Below are 23,106 nucleotides of genomic sequence, written 5' to 3' on the forward strand. Positions count from 1 at the left end.
TGTGAGGAGCTTTGGCATCCACCACTAAGCGGGCATCCAGATTTCTGGGCATGTGCTGCATGCTCCATAATTTTGCCATCATGAGAGGCCAGCCTTTCCTATTAATTGTGCAGCAACAATTGCAGCAAAAGTGGGAGAAGCAGAGGAGGAAGATGAAGAAGACTAGGGGCAGCAAAAAGCTCCAGTGGCTTCCAGAGCATTTCCTGGTGTATGTCCATCAGCCTTTGGTAATCTGACTCCTCAAAGTCTGCATGTGAGTCCTAGTAAGCAGACTCACTCTCTGGTGAGCTGGCTCCTGCTCGCGTGATTCACCATTTAAAGACCACTCCTCTAGCCCACCTGCTAATGTATGTGTGGTATCAGTGCCTGAGCTGGTACTTTCTAGGGTCAGATCAAGTGATTCTGCATATGTAAATGTTTTAACATGCTTTTGTAACCACCAAGCAACTGGTTGATGTAAGTCATTTCTGAACAATGGCACCAAAAAATAGAAATCCATTTAACACAGAAGGAGGCCAAGCTCCTGGCATTGAGCTGTTCTGTGATCTCCTACCCCCCGGCTCCAGGTGTGTTGCATACAGGCTTTCAACCCACGGTGGAAAGAGAATCTCCCTCCTCCAGTTCACATTCTCAACACTTGCAATGAAAGAGTGGGATAAGGGTTAACCTTTCATGTGAAGGGAGAGAAAAGAGAGAACTGGCTGCTGAAAACATCTGCAGTTTGTCATGCAGTGTGTAGGGAGAGAGAGAGAAGAAAGGAGAACGCGGTTAAGCTGTGAGTAATCCAACTTGATGCCTTCTGCAGCATTGCCGCTCACCACAGACAAGGTTCTCCCCCTGCCTATGATGGTCAACGTGCTTTTTGCTAGGAGGCAGAGAATGTGCAGACGGCTCAGCCTCCTCTGGAGGCAGCCTTTGAGCTCTGACACATGTTGTACAGAAGCTCCTCCTGTGAGAAAGAAGGGAGTGACAGTCTTGTAAGGTGGCCTGCCATGGTTTATTAGTCACAAATTGTGAGATGTAGGGAAGTGAGGGTTGCAAGAGTGTATGGCCAGGAAAAAAAGGAGGGGGAATGGTGTATGGTGAAGTGAATGCAAGAGCGTGAAGGAATGCAGGAAAGAAGAGCAATGTGAGTAGTGAGGCTGGGGGTGGTGAAGGTGTGAGCAGAGAGAAAGAGAGCAGTATTCTTACCTTCTCTAGCAAGATCTGTGAGCTTTTTAATAGCATTGCAGCTATGTCCAAGAGCTAAGCTGCTGGCATGACCTCCTCGGAAATTTCTTCCCCTGGTGACAGAGATTTACCTCAAGCAGCTTCCTGGCCCAGAGGGAAGAGCATTTCCTTCTTCCTGTCCACTACCTGCTCCTGGCCCTAAACACAGCCTGGAGAACCTGCCTGCTCTGTCTGCACCTTTTGCAGCCAATTCAACTCCCTGACAGTGTTTCCTCTTGTCTGCTGAGTGTATCTCCCCTTTAAGATATGTTGGCTGCCTTTAGGTAGCTTCAGAGCTGTTTGATTTCTGTCCTACTAAACAGGCATACAGCCAATGAATAGAGGAAGCAATACTGGCTGCATGCCCGAATCATTTTGAGGTCCCAGCACAAATTTATCGTGCTATCTAGGACCATGTGAATAGGCAAGTCCAGAGCTCACCATTCCCTGTGTACCAATGTCTGGACATAATCAAATTTCTGGGCCATCATTCTAGTCTCCACTTATTGAGACTGCCTTGAGTGCAGTTCAATCTCATCACATTCTGACTCAGAAGCAGGCATGCTACCACTAAGCCAAAGGCTCACTCCGTGTCTACATAATATACCATTCATGGATTTGTGTTGATTCCGACACAGTTTCTAAATATTCCTGAACCGCTTTAGAAAACTAAGGCCAAAGTTTTCTGTCTAATTTTTTCCCATTTTTTTTTACTTTTCAATGGTGAGATGAGTCACTCATATAGCTCAAATAGCTCATCCAAATGTTTTCTGAAAGTAAATGAGTCATTAGCAACGTAAGTAATATAAAACAATCATTTTGATGTAGACATGCACACAAATGTTGAAACTCAGCAAAATTTTGAAATCACGTTGGCATTCCCATCTTTTAAAACTTACATTGCTATATGCTTATATTCACACGATTAAAAGGGTAACACTCTAGCAATATTAGTTCTATTGTTTCTTCACAATTGAAATGTAAAATGTTAAGTTGTTTTAAATGAACCATTTCAGCCTGCTTTTGAGCTATTTTTTTCCTTGTTCTGTTCGTGACTTTATTTGAGTCAATGGATTTCACTCCAAGAAAAGCCAAAAATATTAGAGTATGCTTCACATTTGCAGCACATTAAACCCTGAAACGTGGCACTTATGGAAATCTATGTAAACCAGGAGAGTGATCTCATAAACTTGCTAAAAAAAAAAACTTCATTTTGTTTTTCAGATCACAAACTTAAAAGTCTGCTTATAAGCAGAGTTTCCTGTTATGTATTTCTTGCTATTTTCCTGTAGCAACTTAGATTCCCAAAATCCCTGGGCCAGAGATCCTGGCATTGATTCAGGGAGTCATTCACCAGTAACCGCCACCTTGTCTTTAGTGAGGTTTGCAGGGTCAAGGTGAAGGCAGCTAATCTAAATATTCCAGATCAAGGAACAAGGACAGCATTATTTCATTTCTTGGGCATCCAGATCGCTGTACAGGTTTGGACTCCGAGGTGAGCCCTTGCCAGGCAGCAGACTAGTATATCTCCTCCCACTCAGTGTACCAGTTCACACTCTTACCAGGCCCTTACCTGCTCTGCCTCTCTTGTTTGGAGCAGCTGCTTCCCATGTTAGGCATTAAACAAACATGAAGAAGCTCCATGGGGCTGATTGTAGCCGTGTGCTGGAAGGGCAATGGACTTTCAGATTCTTAGCCTGTAAAACTGCATTTTCCTGCACTGGTTGCTGACCATATTAATATTCAATTGTGGTGCAGGAGTTAGAGAACTGGATTGCAAACCACTGAGTGCTAAAGGGTGAATTGCCGGGGGAATTCTGCTGATCAGTGGCCATAGCTTTGGCATTAGAGCTATGGAAAATGTAGGAAAATTATGTAAACAGTGTTTTTCCAGGGCTTCCCTGACTTTCTGCTGAAATTATGGCAGATGCCAGGGGAACCACAAAAATTCACCTCCTCAGGCTCTCTTTTACATTTTATGCCCTGAAAATCCACCTTTGGACCTCTATTATATTTAAGGTTGAGATAGACAAATAGATAAGGAATATGGACAGCGAGTAGGAAAGTGGAGTTAAGGTCAATGATTAGCCATGATTGCACTAAATGGCTAAGCAGACTTGAAGAACTGTGTAACCTACACCTGCTCCTATTTCTTATGTTCTCTGCTACCAAGCCCACCTCCTTATACATCACAGCAGGCACCATATCATTAGGCTGCATCTGTGGGCCATATCATTACAGCAATTCAGCTGAAGTGCTCTATCTAGAGGTTGGGATTATCTGGACACCCATGTTGTGGTCACTTTGACAAACGGACCACAGGAGTCTCAGGTACAAGTCACGATCGTTTATTCGAGCAATTGCAAGGGGAGAACCATCTCAATGCAGCTTGAGATAGCACTCCGCTAAATTACAAGTGTTCAACATATTTATACATTATTGGTCACATACAAGACCAGTTTCCAGATTCCGATCTCGTCAACATATAGGTTTACATTAAACAGACATCTCTGGTAATAGGTACATGCATCGTATGTCCCCATTTTTCACCCAGGCAGAGACCTTCCATCTTACCTAAACTAGGACCATCTGTTCTTCCCCTGTCTGTTGAAGAGCACACTTAATCTTAGTTGTTATTGCCAATACTTTGACTGCAGTCTGGTTCCCAAGGCCTTTCTGTTGTTTGCAGGCCCTAAGGCTGTGCAAGGTTCATCTGGTAACCTTTAACTGTCAATGTGCTTGGTAGCCCTGGCTGCCTGGAGATTTTAAATAATACACTCCTTTTCAATAAATTCTCCCTTACCATAAATTCTTACTTACTTTCTTCCCCCTAACACCCATTCCCAAAAACATGATATAATTGCCCAACCTGACCCAGATTCAAATGGTTCCCACATCCAATATACAAGCACCAATGAACACCTGCATTCAGAATTCCTGATTCCCTAGATTGAGTGTCATGTGAGGAAAGCTCTACCACCAACAAGCCATTCCAGAAGCTTCAGTGCTGGGCTGAGGCAAATTATATCCAGATCCTAGCCAGTGCCCTCACCATTACTGTATATTCCTACCAAAGTTTTGGTACAAATAAACAAGAGTGGGGACTGACTTTTTGGTGAACTGATGAACTGCCAGCAGGCAATGTGCTCCCCTACAGCCATCCTACCATTTTGGAAGTAGGAAAATGGGTGGTACAGTTGTCTGTTAATGATTACTAGCAGCTACTTAGGGGGGAAATGTATTAACCTGGGGCACAGAAAAATATTACACCATGAAGCAGGCAATGAGTGCAGAAACCACAGCAGTAACTACATGAACCTTCAAATTCATTAAGGTGGAAAACACATAAGCAACTATCAGAAAAATGTCTTCAAAATCTCCATCCATCTTTACCTGACAACAACTGCAATATGCCTTTAATTATTACTCTCCTTTATCCCTCCTTCTCTTCACTCCCCCTCTTATACCCTTCCTCTTACTTTTCTTTCCTCTTACTCCTCCTCATCCTTCCTTTCTGGTAGTTACACTAATTGTTATAGTTTAAATGGGGTGTGTGCTATTAACTGTGAGGCATTTTCAGGCAAGGGGAGGTAAAGATTATCACTGGATGAGGTAATTACATTTGTGAACTTATTTGTGACAGCTGTACACTTCAGAATATGGAATGCTTTATTAATGTAAATGCTATTTAGAAGTTTTAATCATTGCAATATTGCATTTAGATAGATGCTCCGGGCTGGGGGGTGGTCCTTGATATTGTCCTAGAGGTAATGCATTTCATCTACTCAACCTATGTGGAAGTGTAATCTGCTGAGTTTTAACTAAATTATTAAATTAAGGTGCATTGAAGAATGGATTTTTGCATAAATTTCAGCCTCTCCCAGCTAGGAGTGTCAATATTAAAACTGCAGGATTACTTACTGCTGAAAAGCCAGGCTTCTGGCATTGAAACAGGGTTGGACTGATCTAATTCCCATGTGATTTTTGTTTGTACAAGGTTGCGTAGAGACGTGAAAGTTATTTCCTGTCTCTATGCAGGCCTTCAGCTCCTTCAGTGCAGCTGGCTACAGTTTTTGTATGGCTTGTAACATCTGGTAGCTGATTGACTGGGCACTGCAGGCTATGACAAACCAATCACATTGGAAGGCCAGTCATAAATGACGTCATTGGGTGTGGTAATGGTATAAATACTACCTCACACAGCTAGCCTGTTTTACTTGTGATTTGCTTTATCCCTGTAAGGGTGTTGTTATTTCCTATAGGGCTTAAATAAGCAGTTGGTAAGTTTTAATTTAACTATTACAGCTTCGTCTTGACTTGTTCTTTAGCTAAAACTATTAAGTATTAAAATGCTGGGAGGGTATAGTCTTTTGATATGAAATGCTTTTATTTGTGATTGTATTTTTTAATGAAGTAAGCTTGCAGCTGAATGTCTCTTCCTGAGTCTTTTTTAGTAAAATGATCTGTTTCAGATATCTTATGCACTTTTTCTGTACATCTACTTTAATTTGAAGTTTGTCAGTAAACTGGTTGGTTGTTTAGCGCAATTTGAAACGCACAGTAAGACACTGGATTGTTGTGTGAGGTAGAGCATGATAGCAATGATTGGTTTGGGGGGGCATGAGGAATGTTGTATGGCAATATTTTTAGCAGGAGGAATTGTCTAGTACAATGTTAACCCTTATTATATTTTGCAAAGATGGAGGTTTTTTTTTGGTCCTCTGTTAGTCATAATCTTGGGTAGAAGAATGGTGTTTTTATACTTTCAGTTCTGATTGTTAGATTTCATTTGGAATGAAAGTTCCGTGAAATCAGCTGAACATATTTTCCATTGGCGTAAAGATAAAAACTGTAATCAGAATGATAGTTGAATCAGCCAAACAATTTACTTGAGTAAAGAATTTACCACTCCCTTCAATGTTCTGCTAAACGGGACCTTTCCAATGGCGTGTTGTTTGATTGTCCAAATGTGATAGCTAATTGAAGGCATCTTGTGTTTAAATGTTGCTGAATTGGTGTAAAGAGTTGGTATGCTCCCTGCACCGTAACTGAAGTAAACCACTGAATCTCATACCAGAAATATACTATGTTGCTGATGACCTAGATTTTATCAAGTTTAATCCTTAGTCTAAATCTGGAAGTTTTTTTATAATCTTCAATTTCCTCTTGTCCCGCCCCACTCAAATGTATTATACCTTTTTTTAATACCCAAGGGCTGTCAAAATGCCCACTCAATTTCTTATATTGACTGAATAACTTATTGTGTGCATATTGATGAGTGGTTGCTTAATTCCATGAGTTTTTGCATCTTGTCACACCCCTGTCCAAGAAGCACACTTTTATGACTAGGGTGTTCCTCATCGTTCCTTCCTTCATTCTCTCTGCGTCAAAATTCTGCAACAGCATTGTGGGAGTTCCTTCACCGTTTAGAGCATAGTGGTTCAGGAAGGCCCACTACCACCACCAAGGTCAACAGGAATATGCAATAAAAGCTGCCTTTGCTGGCTATGTGCACACCCTGAGAATGAGTAGTTAAATAAGGAATTTCTGTCCACTATTTTAGTATTGATGCTAATGTTTAAAATTATTTGGTTATCCCTGCATTGCATTTATAAACTGTATTTCAGTATATTTACTGATCAGTGGTTATAGAGGTCTACAACTGTTCAAAATACAATACCTATTCCTCCTAATCAAGGTGGCATGTTGCAAAAAGGGTTTGAATTTATTACTAGACTTCATTTAACATTTACTGATACGAAGAGATTAAATTGAGCATGTATAGGAAAAACAAAATAGGAGCAGATCACTCTACTCATTAACCCATTCCATATGATCATGGCTGATCATCTTCCACATCAACTCCACCTTCCCATGCTATTCCTGTAATCAACAACTTGTATTTATGTACCACCTTCAACATATGACACCAAGCCACCTAGACATAGGGAAGGTAACTGAATTACAGAGCTTGGGACCTAGGTATCTTAAGGCACGGCCACCAATGGTAGGAGGATTAAAATCCAGGATGCTGAAGAGCCCAGAGTTGAGTGCAAATATTTTGGAAGGTTGTAGGGCTACATGAGATTAGAGATAAGGAGGGAGTGTGAGGCCATGGAGGAATTTGAAATTAGGATGAGAATTTTAAAATCTAGGTGTTGCTTAACTGGGAACCAGTGTGGGTCATTGAGCAGAGGGTTGACGGTGAATGGGATTTGGTGGGAGTTGGACACAAGCAGCTAGGGCTTTGTAGGATCCCAAGTTTACAAAATGTAGAATATAGGAGGCTGGCCAGTAGTTATTAGAATAATCAAGTATAGTGGTAATAGGCATGAAATGAGGGTTTCAGCAATAGATGAGCTAAGGCAAGCACCAAGCCAGGTGATGTTAGAGATGGCAAAGGCCACCTTAATGCAGGTATGTGGTTGACTGCTTATCTCAGTCAAATATAACAGGTTGCAAATAGTCTGGTTAAATCTCTGTTGCCAGGGAGAGAGATGGAGTTGGTGGTAAAAGAACAAATGTAGTGACAACGGATGGAGTTAATGGAAGTTTCTGATCACCCAGTACTGGACGTTGGATAAACAGTCTGACTATTTGGAGGCAGTTGAGAGGTGGCAATTAGGTAAAGCTGGTTGTTGTCAGCATACATATGGGGAAATTGATGTTAGGTTTTGGATGACTTTGCTGCAAGGCAGCCTGTTGATAAGAAATAGGAAGGGCCAAGGACAGATCTTTTGGTGATGCCAAAGGTAACAGAGGGAAGAGAATCCATTGATGACCATGATCTAAAAATCTATTCATCTCTGTATTGAATGTACTCAATGACAGAGCATGCACAGTCTTCTGGCATAGAGAATTTCAAGATCCACAGCCCTTTTGAGTCAAGAAACTATTCCTCACTTATATCCTAAATGGCTGACCCCCTTATTCTGAGTCACTGACCCCTAGTTCTAGGCTCCCCAGCCAAGGGAAACCTCCCAGCACTTACTCTATTTAAACCCCTCTAGAATTTTGTTTCAATGAGGTTCTTTTAAATTCTAGAGCATATAGGCCTAATTTACTGTCCTTGTAGGACAATCCCCTCATTCCAGCAATCGGTCGAATGAACTTTTGTGCTCATATCCTTCCTTAGCTAAGGAGACAAACCTGTACACAGAACTCCAGTTGTGATCATCCCAAAGTTCTACTGGATTACTGTATGAATTTTTACTTGTACACCAAACTCTTTGTAATAAAGACCAGTTTGCCATTTCTTGATTGCATTGTCTGCCTGTTAACTTGCTGTGGTTTGTGTGACATCCAGGTTCCTCTGAATACCAACATTTCCCTGTCTGTTTTAAATATTCTGCTTTCCTTTTTTATATTCCAATTCTTTCTATTTTTACTTTATAAAGGCATGTTCACCTGACTCTTTATCCTGTAAGACATCTTGCCAGTTCTAAATCAGTGCAATATATGATTAATGCAAATGTGATGTAATACAAGAGTTTAACTGTGCAGTTCTGTATGATGGTGTTTTCAGCTTTGGCGTCAATTTTTTTCAATATTGGAGATGTATGTATAAATTTGAGTAATAGTAGCCTAGGTATAGGGATCATTTAATTGCATGATCTTTAAGGCTTTGAATCCTTGGCATGATTCAGTATCTAAAGAACTTTAGTGCTGATTATGGACCATTTTGTCTGTCGGGTCTGTTATCCATTTTTTTTCTCTTGGGTATGGGCCTCTCTTTAAAAACACAGTACAATTTTGACACTTTCAGGCCCAAAACCCAAAAATTTAATATTGTTCCCACGCTAGTGGGTTTTAAGGCAGCAGGTGGTGTAGGAGCATGAAATAGCATGAATGGGTTTCCTGCCCACCCCAAACTCAGATTGTCGGGCAGGTGAGACCTCGGACGGGCAGCCTGCCCTTGCCCAAATTGAGGCCCTTAAGTGGCCAATTATTGATGACTTGAGGGCCGTATCCCACCTAGCCTCATTATTTTAGGCTGGTGGGAAGTTTTCCTGGGCATGGGGGAAGCCTGAAAAATGATCAGGTTTAGGCCTCGTGCGAGAAGTTGGAGGGGGTGGGGTGGTGATGAGTGCATGGGTTGTTACCTCCATCGGAAGCCCCCTTCCAACATTGGTCCAGTAGCACTGGACTTCACCCCGACACTCAAATCCCCCAATATCCAACCCCTCCCTGCCCTGAGACTCAAACTCCTCTTCCCCTGTACTCACGGGACTTCTGTGCACTGTAGGGAATAATCTGATTGGCTGGCAGATCTAAGGCAGGATCCCTCCTGAGTGAGGCAGAAGTCCCACCTGCAGCCAATTAGCACTCAGTGGAGCATGAAGCGCAGGCAGTGTTGGTGAGGATGCGTTCCCGGCTGACCCTACAGATGGCAGGATGGGAAATCCTGCCATACAAAATATCCTGGCTTTGGTATCAGCACCAGAGTGAAAATGAGAACAACTCTCTCTCCTTTTGAAACAACATTAGAACTCCAAAATAAACAGACTTATTGAAATTTATGTTGGAACACCAAATCAGTTAACATTGCACAGATTATATTCTGTTTCAAAATTTTCAGCAAGAAAGAAAGACACCAGTGCTCAAAAGAATGGAGGAATCTCAGCTCTTTGACGTTGGCATGTTTGAAAAGTTGTTTATTTTTAATGTCTATAATTGTGCTAGTTAAATCACACAAACATTTTTCCAACTTTTTAAATGTTTTAAGCTTGCTTTATTAATTTGTTCTTCACATCTTTGGATTTTTAAAGCCCCCATGTTGGTGTTAAAGAAACTATCCATGAGGATAGACAGGTTACTGAACGTCACTGACAGGAAGTTTAATATGAGGCGTTAACTCATGTATTTAGCTTTTTTAAGTCAGCCATGGCTCAGTGGGCAGCTCTTGCCTCTAATTCAGAAGATTGTGGGTTTGAGTGCAAAAATCAAGGCTTACACCTTAGTGAAGCACTGAGGGAATGCTGCACTGTCAGATGTGCTCTTTTTTAGGTGAGGTATTAAACTAGAGTCCTGACTGCACTTTCTGGTGGATGTAAAGATCCCATGACACTATTTTGAAGCAGTTGTTATCTCTGGAATTATGGCCAATATTTATCCCTCAATCAACACCACAAATATCAGTATTCACATTGCTGTTTGTGCACAAATTGAGTGCTATGTTTCCCAAATTGCACCAGTGACTATATTAAAGTACTTCATAGCTGCAAAGTGTTTTGGGATGTCTGGTTGTGAATTGTGCTATATAAATGCAAATCTCATTTTTGCTTAGAGCCCAAAGGTTAGAACTGTGGCATGACTGCATCTTGTACAGAATCCATTTCCAAGTCAAGTTTAAATTTTCCCTAGAATCTGCTTGTGGGGAATTTTTTCTTTGAAGAAGTTATAATTTTTACTGTAACCCTTCCTAATTTTTAACAATAGGACATGTTTGCTCTTCTGCTTTTTCAGTTTTGTTGGCTAGGTGTTTAATTGAGCCATACAGGGATTGGGGGGAGAAAAGGCCTCCACTTCTGGCCTGGGGTGGTAGAAGAAATGAGATGGCATGTGCTTATCTTGCAAATGTATTCTCAAGTAAGATAATGGACCATACCCATAGAATTGTACTTCAACAAGAAACACTGTCCTCTGCTGAGGATGTGATGGTTGTCCAAAAAGTAATTTTTGTAGTGGGTTAATAAATTGACTTTGTTCACTTGGCACACTTCTACAAACAGGTAAACCCTCCAACTAAAAACATTAAGAGATGTTGGGCAGAATTGTTATGTCAGCGTGTGGGGGGTGGGGTGGAACTCCTGACGTCACCCCACGTCATTTACATTTTCAGGTTGGCAGGTGTCCAGCTGCCTGTCAGTGGCATATGAAGGCCATTAAGAAACCAATTCAGCTTATTAATGGACCAGGCTGGGAGCCCAAGGCAGGCTTGTGAAAAAAAACATGAAACCTCATCCACTGGTGGGATGAGGCTTCATGAGGGTGTTTTTAAAATTTAATGAAGGACTACAATAAAAGCTATGGACATGTCCCAATTCATGTGACTGTCACGTGGGACATGGCAGGGAGAATTTTTAAACTCCTTTATTAAAAGTTTTTCAAAACACAGCCGATCTCCCTGAGGTAGCACTTCCAGGGCTGCTGATCGGGAGCCCACCCACTTGCACCTGCTCCCGCTCTTTTATTTCTTCCCCCCCCACCCCCCTCCATCCCCCAACGGGGGAAAAAATTTTCCCATTGTTGTCTAATGGAGCTGTAGTTTTTTTTAAAATCCATCAAGTTTTTTTTATGGGTCGAATGTAGCACTCACTAAAGCATTTTTTGTTTAAAATATGTTGTTTGGACATGAAGTTCTGCCAATGATCTGACCTAAAATGTTTTTCTTCACAGAGCAGCACCACAGAAAATGGCATCTAATCTTGTCAGTGTATTCCTGCAGCAAGCCATGCAATCTCATGTAAGCTCTAATTTTCAGGTTCATCTTGCACTAAAGGGTATTAGAAGCAGTAAGATGCATGTGTACCACTGGAGGGTTTGTGATGTGACCCTTGAATCTTGTGAATTCAGGAGGCAAAATAAGTGTTAAGTTTTAGGAAAGTCTTGCTGATCTTTGCTTCTGGTAACCTGGTATGAGTGTTTGTTTAGTTTTGCAATATGCATCTAGTCATAATACATCACTAAATATTGCAATAAATTTGCTCACTTTAGGGCCAGGGCCAAAGTGACTTGGTATGAGTGTTTGTTTAGTTTTGCAATATGCATCTAGTCATATTACGTCACTAAATATTACAATAAATTTGCTCACTTTAGGGCCAGGGCCTGCCAGTGATGCCACTGCATAGTTACTGTGTATAATCTTGAAGCTGTTGCAGATTTTCCTATTCTAATACTAATTCCATGTTGATTAACAACTGAATACCTCCCAATTAATCTGAAAGCTATATAATTGGCCTCTATTACATATCATAAATTAATGACATCAATTCAACAAATTGCCTGAGAAATTTGGAAGTAAACACTAAGCAGAGAAATTGTGGGTGAGACTTACCGGACTTTGGTCTCTATCCTGCGTTGCACCTTGGTAGCTCAATAAAGGTCTTCTGCAACAATATTATCTGTCTCCTCCTAACCTGGGCCAGAGTTCAGTCCAGAAGTTCTTTCACTTGTGTGAATCGAAAGTTAGTGGGAAGGCTGGGAGCAACCACTCCTGCATTACTATGGCTACACTTCCCATGTGCTGCTGCTTGGTGCTCTGCATGAAGGAATGGTCTGGAAATCCTAAGACAATGTGGAGGAAGCTTGTTGTAAGGTGGCCAAGTTGTGCTATTTGATAGTTGATCTACAGACACTTCTTGGGTGGAAACATTAAGTTTATTTACAATATATTCAACAGCAACTATACATGTGCTTTCAAGTCCCAATTCTATCTCTACGCTGACTGTAGAGGTAGCCTGCCCTACACTCCTATTGACTACTACAGATCATGTGATCTATCTTAACAATATAATTCTTTAAGATGCATTACACATTAAATAAAACCATAATTACCAGAGGTCTCTGCAATTCCAAGAATTTCCTTTTTTTGCTTGGCCTAGCTTGCCATTCCTGCACATTGCAAAATTGCCCCTGATGCCCTCCTTTCTTCCTTAACTTTGTGTGGTTATGCCTATATCCATCAAGTGCCAAATGCACTTCAAATGCTGAATCTTTTGGTGCTGTAACACGATGGCGAGCACTTCCTGCACGTGTGCAGATGCAATTAGAGACGTCATAGCCCGTGATGTCTGGCTGGATTAGGGAATCCTTAATTCTTAAAATAAAATAAAGCAAATGTGGCACCATTAGTACAATGGAAAGCTAGTTAAAAATCAATAACAAATGAATGTTGGAACGAATGCAGTTCAATCTTAAAACTGGTTTTGGCAAAGAGGAACCTCACTTCCACCTCAGACTTGCAGAAACCAACAGTGTATTTTGAATAAATGATCCCAAACCATGACTCTGGGATTAAGAGTCCCATTATCTACTAATTTGAGTTGGCCAGGCTACTGACGTTTTATAAAGCTTTTCACACCCCACATTTGTCTATCTTTTCAGCGGCGAAAAAGTAATTCTTTACTCTCGTAATCAAAGTCGGAACTTGGGACCAAAATGCAGGTGCCTATCATTGTGGTGGGAGAGACCATGCATGTGATGATGGCTTCACTGTAGGCGGAGTGTGCATGCAGAGGTATTCCTGACCAGTCTATCAGGAGTTAGTTTCAAAATCTCATCCACGCCATGAACTAACCATTTGCAAACTTTCTTTTCCTGTAAATTAATAAGAAAGCAGTAAGCTCTGAATCTGGAATATCAAATTACTCCCTATTATTGGATCTTCCTGGAAAAAGTCCATAAGTTTTGAGACCAACTAAGGTTACAAACCCAACACTCTCCTTTTAAGTAATGCTTGCTTTGCTTGGTGAGCATTTTATATACTCTTAATTTCCAAAGCTAGAACACAAATGTATAGCAATTTTCTAATGTATTTTATACAATGTATGTTCAGTCCAATCAATGTCTGTTCTGATCCTGAAACACTTTCCTTCTCTTTCTCATTTTTATCTCTTTCTTCCTTCCCTGCCCAGTATCCTTCCCCCAGTGGACCAACAATTACTCCATTTCCTAACTTTGATGCAAATGCTGATGCTGTTGCATTAAATAATGCACTCCATGCAAAAGGTGAGCAAGAAATTCAAATTATTTCTATTCTGGAGTTTATTTAATACTTGATTTTTGCTCAAATGTATTTGTTAGTGCCTTGAGTTAATCCAATTATAGTTTGAATGCTGTTGAGATTTGGATAGTACCATTTTATAATTTGCCAATGTTTATTAGAGGAGTTGTCCTGTTTTGAACCAGTAGTGGTTTAAGCACTGAAGTTTTGACTTAAATGTTAAGAAAATGCACATATTGCAGGTACAGCTGCAATATTTCAAAAATCCACTCAATGTTGGTATAAGTAAGGAACTTTCCCCAAACCGTGCTGGTGGTGTTGGGCCATGGTACTATAGGGCCAGTATGACCGAGCTTCCGTTCCTATTTCTGTGGAAAGTCCATCTGTTTTATCTGCTAATCCTAATAGCTATGGCTGATTTTTGTTTCTTGTAATTTTACCAGGTGTGGATGAAGAAACCATCATTCATATTTTGACAACACGGACCAATTGGCAGCGGCAACGAATAGCAGCAGATTATCAACAAAGTGTAGGAAAGGTCAGTTACTGATTCAATAGTGTAAATTTCCTTCTCTACAGTTTAAATCAGCGTTTTCAACTGGCCTTGTTTTTGGAAAAACTAACTCAACTATGGAAAAAATATTCAATAGAGAAGATTCCTAGGGCATAAACCATTTTAAATTTATGAAGATTTACAAATGAATGCTATTTGTTTGAAAACTTTTATTTTTCTGCCAGCAACTGAAAGATGTCTTGAAGAGTAAACTGTCCAGCAAACTGGAGACTGTTGTACTTGACTTACTGCAAACTCCAGCCCAGTTCGATGCACATCAGTTGCATTCTGCAATGAAGGTAATCAGTTTGTATGTTCCTTTATGATGCATAACAGTATTTGCTGTAAATTGATGTTTCTCATAACTAGTGTGATGGTGTGGTCAGGGAATAAAAGTTGTCAGCCTAGATAACACTAGGCATTTGAAGCTGTAAACATCATGAGCCAAAAGTTGCTGAGAAATTTGGAACATGTCAATGGAATCTTGCATTCTTTATGTGCAAATCATCCAGCAAGTTTAGGGATTGAGAAACAGCATGAGTTGTAGATTAACACCACCATTTGCTTTGCACAAACGACTGGTTGCATTACAGGCCCATTGCGTCTGTGCTGGCTTGCCAAAGGAGCAATTTAAGAATATTCAAGGCTGAGATAGATGGGCTGATTTTTAATCAGTAAGGGAATTGAGCATTTTGGGGAAAAGGCAGGATGATGGAGTTGAGGATTATCAGATCAGCCTTGATCTCATTGAATGACTGAGTAGACTTGATGGGCTGAATGGCTTACTTCTGCTTGTATGTCTTATAGTCAATTCACCTAGTGTCACTCCCTGCAGCCCTGCACATTCTTCCTTTTTCAGATAATCCAATTCCATCTTGAATGTTTCAATCTCTCCCTTAACTGCCCTAATACTTAGAACTTGCAGGATTTGATCAATGATTACTCATTAAACACCGTAGTTAAGGCTAGAGTTGTGAATATTTAGTTCTGGGAAAATTATTGTAGTGAAGGTAAGGTAACTAATGCTGGGCATTAGTGACGCCAGAACACTTTTTTTTTAAAAAAAAGGCAGTTCAGCAGTTACCAATCTTTTTTCATAAGAGTCCAAGTAGTGTTTGCTATAAAACAGCAGGGTGGGCTTATATTTTGGAAGAAATTGTGAATGAGGGATAATTGTCTTGAAGGTCAGTTTGTGGATGGCCACCCAGGTCATGTCATCCTGGAGATGGGTGGAGTTTAGGAAGGCTCTTTGCTTTCAATTTATCTGGATTTTTACTGGGAGGTTTATAGTTGCAGTTTGGACCTTTGTGTGGTTTGCAGCTCATTGAGAGAAGTTAGCCAAAATGAATTATATTTAGACCTGCATTGTAAATAGTGAAATGCTAACTTTATTAACATATGGAAGGCAGGTGAGGCTTAATCTCACTTTGAATTTTGTAAAGAATGGAAGCTGGAAAATTGCCTAGTTTGGACCTAGTGGAAGAATCTACAGGTCCATATCTTTTTATTGTAAAAGAAAATAACTAACTAGATTAGTTTGGAAGTATTGATAAGTAACCAGAACAAGGGACTGAGGCCTCTACAGTCAAGAGGACAATTTTAAATGTTTTACCTCTTGAACAGCTGGAGCTGAAAAATTCTCCAGGAGCAGAATTTTGCATCTTGCAGGCGGGCATGCACCCAAACCGATTGGGCACAAAATAACGCACGATGACATGAGGTGACCATCCCAAAAAACATTGCTCACGTGTGATATTTTGGTGAGTGGGTGCCAGAGCTGTGCCCACCATTAATTAAGAGGTCATTTAAGGTCATTAAAAGCCAATTAACAGCAATTTTTCATTGCCCATGCACTCCCTGCACAGGCAAAACAGCAGGCATCCAGCCAACAAGTTAAAACCTCATCCACAAGTGGGATAAAAGGGGTGAGCAGTATTGCCAGTGTCAGTATTGGAGAATCTGGTACATAGTTTGCTGCTGGTGATTTATTGGTACTTGGCAGCTTCATTTTTGGCACTTCCAGGCTTAGTTTCAGGACTTATTGGTGTCTCCAAGGCCCCTGGAGGATTTGGAAGGGTCCACAAGGTCCAAGTATCAGACAGCCTTCCCTTACCCTGGTAATGTGGATTATGGTGTCTGCTGGTGGCCTCCTGAGGAGGAAGAGGGGCAGAAGGGGGAGGAGGCTAGGTGTCTCAATGCAGGGGAGGAGAGGTGCAGGTGCAAAGGACCAGCAGGAAGTCCAAGGTGGAATGTGCTGCAGAAGATGCCACTACCCTGTTGCCAGGGTTTACAGGCGGTGATGCAGCTATCTCAGTGAGGTGCAATGCTGTAGGAGGCTCCATCTCTCAAGGGACACTGTGAACTCTATTTGCCAGGTGATTGGGCCTGAGATCAACTCCAACTGTGTGGGTGGACACCCTGTGCCAGGAGCTCTGAAGGTCACTGCAGCCATCAACATCTGCCTCCAGCTCTTTCCAGGGGTCAATGGGTGATCTTTATGGAGTCTCTCAATCAGCTATCCATAGTTGTGTCAAGCTGGTGACAGAAGCTTTGTTCAGGTGGATACTGACCTTTTATTCTTTAACGTACGGATGAGGCCAGCCAGGCAGAGCGAGCCAGAAGCTTTGTAGCGATTTGCTGGGTTCCCTCTCATCCAGGGTGCCATCAACTGCACACATGGCCATCAAGGCACCAGTGGGTCAGCTGGGTGCCTTCACCAACAGGAACGGATTCCACTCCATGAACAGATTCTGCAAGTCTGCAAGGTACCCTGGCAGCTCTCATGATGTGTACATCCTGAGACACTCCCAGGTGCCAGGGCTCTTCAGTGCTCCAGCCCAACTGGATGGATGGCTGCTGGGTGACAAGGGCTATCTGTTGAAGAGGCAGCTCATGATACCTCTCTGCTACCCAAGAATAAAGGCAGAGAAACATTACAATGAGTCATGCCTCTGCAAGGGTGGTGATAGAGAGCACCATAGGTCTTAAGATGTGCTTCTGATGCCTGGATCATTCAAGGGGTGCACTAAAATACTCCCTGATTGTAGAGAGCACAGCATGCAACCGCAATCTAGCACTGGCAAAGGGGGGACCCACTGAATGAAGAGGAGGATCTTGATGCAGCTGAACAGACCTCAGACGATGAATCCAGTAGTGAGTCAGAAGAGGAGCACAGTGGAGAATGCTGAGGCTGTGGAGGCAGATCTCTATATCCTTCAGGAAGGCAGGGATACCTTGATCCAATGCTCCTTCAGCCAGGCTGCCAAAGATTAACTTCAACGTCATGCCAGGGCTGCTGCCTCCATCCCGGATGTCTGAAATGACCCTTTCATTTGCACCCAAAATCCACTCAATGCCTGTGCAATAAAGTATCCAGCCACTCCTGTCCAGCATTACATATTAGCATGCCCTGCACCAAAAAGAAAAATGCGAAGCATACTCAGCCCATCAGAACCGAAGCACATTAAATGTTATCATCACATTGAAATCATTGTAAAATTACAATTACTGGTGTTGTCCACACCAGCAGACATATGAACAGGAAATCACCCGTGAACTGTCACACTCATGCTCATGGTGCCTTTAACTTGCGTTTGTGAGTGCTACGTCTTGGTGCCCCCTCCCTCACTGGCACTGGCACTGGAGGCAGCCTGCTGACTCTGGTGTCTTGTTGGCCTTGATGACCTTTGTCGTCCTCAAACCAGTGGGGCCTGTGGTGGTCCTGCCTGGGAGGAAGCAGCCAGTGCCATTGCTGGCATCTCCCCAGTCATTGCAGCCTCTTCAGATGCTGCAGTCACTGGCAGGGGAGCTGCTGCCATCACCCAGCGTGCCCTGAGGAGTCTGCTGAGACGACAAGCAGTTTGTGCGTTGATGTGAGGTTGCTCTGGACCTCCCTGCACACCATTGGATGGGCACCTAGCTGGGATACTGGGTGCCTCATCCATCTCACTGACACTGACCACCTGAGTTTTAGTGCCTGTGTGAGGGCTGGCAGGCCAGAGTGCAACCCCAGCAACCCCTAATTTGGTTCCTGGAGATTCCTCTCCAAAAGAGTCACCATTCTCTGAACGGAGGAGGCAGTGCACTCAGCCATGACTATTAACACTGTTCACGCTCTGCATGAACTCCACAATGGAGACCATGGCACGCAGACCCTTGTGGATCTCTGCCAGATTATCCCATTGGACATCCAGCATCTGCTGCCTAATGGACGACTCCAGAGGCTCATTTGCCTTTGACTGAGCATTGTCCTGGTCCTCAGCTGTCCTCTGACTGCCGGTGCCCTGGGTGCATCCTGCACCTCAAGTGAGTGAAGTGCCCTCGCCAATGTACACAGACATTCTAGCCACTGATCTAGTGCCCACCAAGGTGCTGGGATCTGAGCTGGTGCCTGCTTCAGGGCAGGTGTGATGCAGATGCAAATGAAGTCCAGTGGTCCTCTAGTATCAAGGGTGGCCCTTCAGGGTCTAGAGAGCAAGTGCGTGCTGGCGAACCTAAGAACCAGGATATGTCATTTAGTTAGTCATCTCACTGTCACTATGCATGCCAGGCACCCTGGTGAGACAATGGAGATTTGCATCATGGTGCCCTTGTCTTTCAATAATCAATGGGGATTCCAGGTTTGAGGCTCCCATCAATGAAGAAGACTACACTAGAATGGTTGCACAACCCAAAACTCTTCCCCCTCCCCATGTGCTGTGCTCTTACCTGCATCTCGCACCCCTGCCCCTCCATGCCTGGTTGCATGGGGAGCATGCTGTCTCTAGAGCTCTAGGACGTCTAGGCTGAGCAGCAGCAGACTGGGCGGGCCTCTGTCCCACATACCCCCTCTGCTTGATTATGACTCCTCTCCTGAGGAGCACTGATAAGTCCACCCTCTACCTACAGTGCCATTGGATTGGAGGTGCAAGTGTAGGATTTTAATAGCAGGTGGGATTGGGCAGAGTTGGAGACTGGTGATTTGGAGGTGCCATTAGGGAATCTATGGTGAACATAGGGTTGCCAACTGTGATTAAATTTATTCCTGGAGGTTTCATCACATGACTTACCCAGACACTACAGCCCTTAATTAGCCAACACCTCCATCCTTGTGATGCACTCTTCCTATGCCATTTGGAAAACAAAAAATTCATCACCCAATTGGATGATGCTTGACTGTCAGCCAAGCAGTCATTTCCTATTTTCAACATTTTTATATCTGGTAAAGAGAAATGTTCAAAGAATTTTTGAGAGAAACAAAATAGTTTTTAATGCCCCGATTTTCCTCCAGGGTAGGACACATCAGTGTCCTAGAGATTGATCTTCAATTCTTGGACCACAGGCCAATCCTGGAGGTTGGCAACCCTAGATTTAGAGGATATAGGGTCATAGCATAGGACTGGTGGCAGCCTGGTTCAGCCCGACAGTAGAGAAAGGAGAAGGAATCACACAGTGAATATTGTAAGCTAAATTTCTAATAAATTCCCATTCCCCATGTGTCTGCATAACCTTCTATTTGGACTGATGTGTAACAAAGGTTATTGTATATTGATAGGGTTTAGGTACTGATGAAGACTGTCTGGTAGAGATCCTGGTATCTAGGAGCAACAAAGAGATAAAGGAGATTATTAAAGTCTACAAAGAAGGTAATGCATTAATATGTAATCTAAAAGGATTATGGAAAAGCACATGGGTCACCATCCAACAGATTACTAATACTTGGACTTCTTTTTGTAGAATTCAGCAGTGACCTGGAGGAACGGATCAAGTTAGATACATCTGGGGAATTCCAAAAAGCTTTGATCGCACTACTTAAGGTATAGCGACACTGAACTACTTTCACAACAGCAACAAAAGATTTTCAGTCTTGCCTCTGGTTTACAAGTGTGCTAAGCACAATAACTACCTAGGAGAAATATTTCCTTTTGAGCACAAAGTAAACACCAATAAGACTGAAGCAAGCATAAATGAACAGCTCAAGCTATTTCAAATGTTTTGGTGCAGTCCCAAAAGCAGGCAAATAACAAATATGAAAGGATTTCTTTATGACTAACGAGAGGAAATTCTCAAATGAGCTTACAGTTGGCTTCACTAACATGGATAGTTGGTCCCCAAGTGTATATTCCAGGTATCTGTATTGGAGCAGTCTGACGTACGGCAATGACCGACTCTTTATACTTTTAAAAGGAGATGATAGTACATGGAAATCTATATTCATTTAGGGGAACAACAAAACCAATTATAGATGTGCTTTCATGCTAGTCAAACAACTCATTTCTTCTTTTTTGCAGAACTAAAGTGTTTTTGATTTGTTGACTGCACCTTATTTTCTGCAGTCAATTGATTTGTATTGTGCATAAATACTGAATAGCATTAGCTGTTCAGCACCTACCGCCTGCAATCAAAATAGGAGAAAACTTGCACTATATATAATCCTTTCATGGGATGTGGGCTTCACTGGCTGAGCCAGCAGTTATTGCCCATCCCTAGTTGCCCTTGAAGGTGGTGGTGAGCTGCCTTTTTGAACCGCTGCAGTCCATGTGGTGTGGATACACCCACAGTGCTGTCGGTAGGGATTTCCAGGATTTGGACCCAGTGACAGTGAAGGAATGGCGATATATTTCCAAGTCAGGATGGTGAGTGACTTGGAGGGGAACATCCAGGTGGTGGTGTTCCCATGTGTCTGCTGCCCTTGTCCTTCTAGATGGTAGTGGTCGTGAATTTGGAAGGTGCTGTTGAAGGACTGGTTAACCCAATCTGCTGATTTTGTTGAGGGAGAAATATTAGCCAGAACAGAAGGAGAGCTCCTGCACTTCTACATGGGATACCTGAATCTGGGTAAGGCCCAATAAATCATAAATGCACTAAGGTTTTAATCATATGGAAAAATGCTTGTCTTTGGTCAAATACTTTGTCTGGAGTTAGCTGATTTAAAATTGGCATGACAGCAGACAAGTAACAATTGGTGAAGACAATGCAACTAATGTTCTTGCTGCTAATCTGTTAATTAACCGTTGCTGGAAAGGACATGAATATCAGATGAGTTGCATCTGGCTTGGCGGCTGGTGCTTTTTTTTCCTCAGGAGGTAAATTAGCAACACTGATGCATTAAGCTAGGTATTGACAGGCTGCTTGTACCTTTCGAACTGTTGTGCCTCAGCACACTGCTTCACCTAAGAGGATAGGGAAAGAGAAATGTGATATTTGTTTGTAACTTCCTGGATGGTTTTTTTAAAAAAAACCTGACATCAAATTTACATCTTGAATGATGCAGAAAACGTCAGTGGAAGGAAACAGAAAAATGTGGTCCCCTTTCGGGTACACTGACTATATCAGTACCGTTTCCTGCTCTCTCCTGGAACTCAAACTTCATCGGCTCTTCTTCCAAATTCTGCCCTTCTCTCTCCACTTTCTCATGGTCCATCTCCAACATTGCCCTTCCCTTCCTTGACTTCTGCCTTCATTTCAGCAGATATAGTGAATAGTAGACAGCCTAAATTCACAGCTAGCTTGACTATACTTCCTCATGTCTTGCTCCATTCCATTCTCCCAGTTTCTCTGCATCTGTTTTGATGATGTAACTTCCACAACCGTGGTTTTTTTGATATATCATTGTTTTCCTTAACCAAAAGTTCATCCCAATGTGGTTGATAGGAGCCCTCCACTGTCTGATTCATTTCCCACACTTCTTTCAACCCCCACACCCCCACACCTCCCTCCCAGAGCCATGATTGGGTTCCCCTTGGCCTTGCTTTCCAACACCCAGCCTCCATATTTAAAAGATCATCCTCTACCATTTCTGCACCTCCAGTGTTATGCCACCACCAAAAACATCTTCCCCTCCCTTCCTTCTTCTGTCAACATTCTGAAGGGATTGTCCCATCCACGACATCTGGGTCCACTCCTCAATCACCCCCAAAACCTCATCCCCTTTCCATAGCATCTTCCTGTGCATTAGTAGGAAGAGTGCTGCCTCCCCTTTTATTATCTCCCTCCTCACTGTCCAAGGCCTCAGACAGTCCTTCCAGGCAAAGCAGCAAGTTACTTGTACTACTTTCAATTTGGTGTACTGCATTTGCTGCTCAGTGCAGTCATCTCTACATTGGGGAAGCCAAACACAGATTGGGTGACCACTTTGCAGAACACCTTCACTCAGCTCAATCATGCTTGCAGACTTCTGGTTGCTTGCCATTTTAATTCACCAATTGGTTCTTGCACTCATTTCTTTTCCTTGGCCTGCTGCAGTTTCCAATGAAACTCACTGCAAGCTGGAGATGCAGCACACCATCTTTCAATTAGGCACTTTACAGCCTCTGGACTCAACATTGAGTTCAACAATTTCAGACCATAAACTCTGTCCCCATTTTGATTCTGTTTTTGCCATATGCCAATTCTTCAAGTTTTTTTGCCTTTAGACAGAGCTGTTTATTATGCTGCCATTCATATTCACTTTGGACAAGTGCTATTGTTTCTTTTCTGCAACGATTACCGCTCCTTTTGTTCCATGACATATTTAATCTCTCCTGCCCTTTACCCTAAACCAAACCTTTTGTCCTCCTCCTTCCCCCCACCCCCAATCCCACTCCCCCCACCCCCCCCACCGTCTTGAACAGCATAAAACCCATCCCATTTCTACCTTCCT

The 23,106-nt window shown here is 42.4% G+C and overlaps 1 protein-coding gene across 2 annotated transcripts in view; it reads left to right on the plus strand.

Moving 5' to 3' along the window:
- The first annotated feature begins 5,355 nt into the window (after positions 1–5,355).
- anxa1a (annexin A1a) overlaps positions 5,356–23,106 on the plus strand; it is a 28,247-nt gene continuing 10,496 nt past the window's right edge. The window contains exons 1-7 of one of the 2 annotated variants that reach the window (XM_078567140.1): positions 5,356–5,493; positions 11,613–11,674; positions 13,845–13,938; positions 14,377–14,471; positions 14,672–14,785; positions 20,020–20,110; positions 20,202–20,281. In XM_078567140.1, the coding sequence (XP_078423266.1) occupies positions 11,624–11,674; positions 13,845–13,938; positions 14,377–14,471; positions 14,672–14,785; positions 20,020–20,110; positions 20,202–20,281 (525 nt within the window). In that variant the 5' untranslated portion in view covers positions 5,356–5,493; positions 11,613–11,623. Of the gene's footprint in view, positions 5,494–11,607; positions 11,675–13,844; positions 13,939–14,376; positions 14,472–14,671; positions 14,786–20,019; positions 20,111–20,201; positions 20,282–23,106 lie in introns of both variants that reach the window. The other variant, XM_078567131.1, reaches the window with a different exon arrangement.

Source organism: Cetorhinus maximus, chromosome 2 (genome assembly GCF_964194155.1).
Source record: "Cetorhinus maximus chromosome 2, sCetMax3.hap1.1, whole genome shotgun sequence".
NCBI classification, from domain to species: Eukaryota; Metazoa; Chordata; class Chondrichthyes; order Lamniformes; family Cetorhinidae; genus Cetorhinus; species Cetorhinus maximus.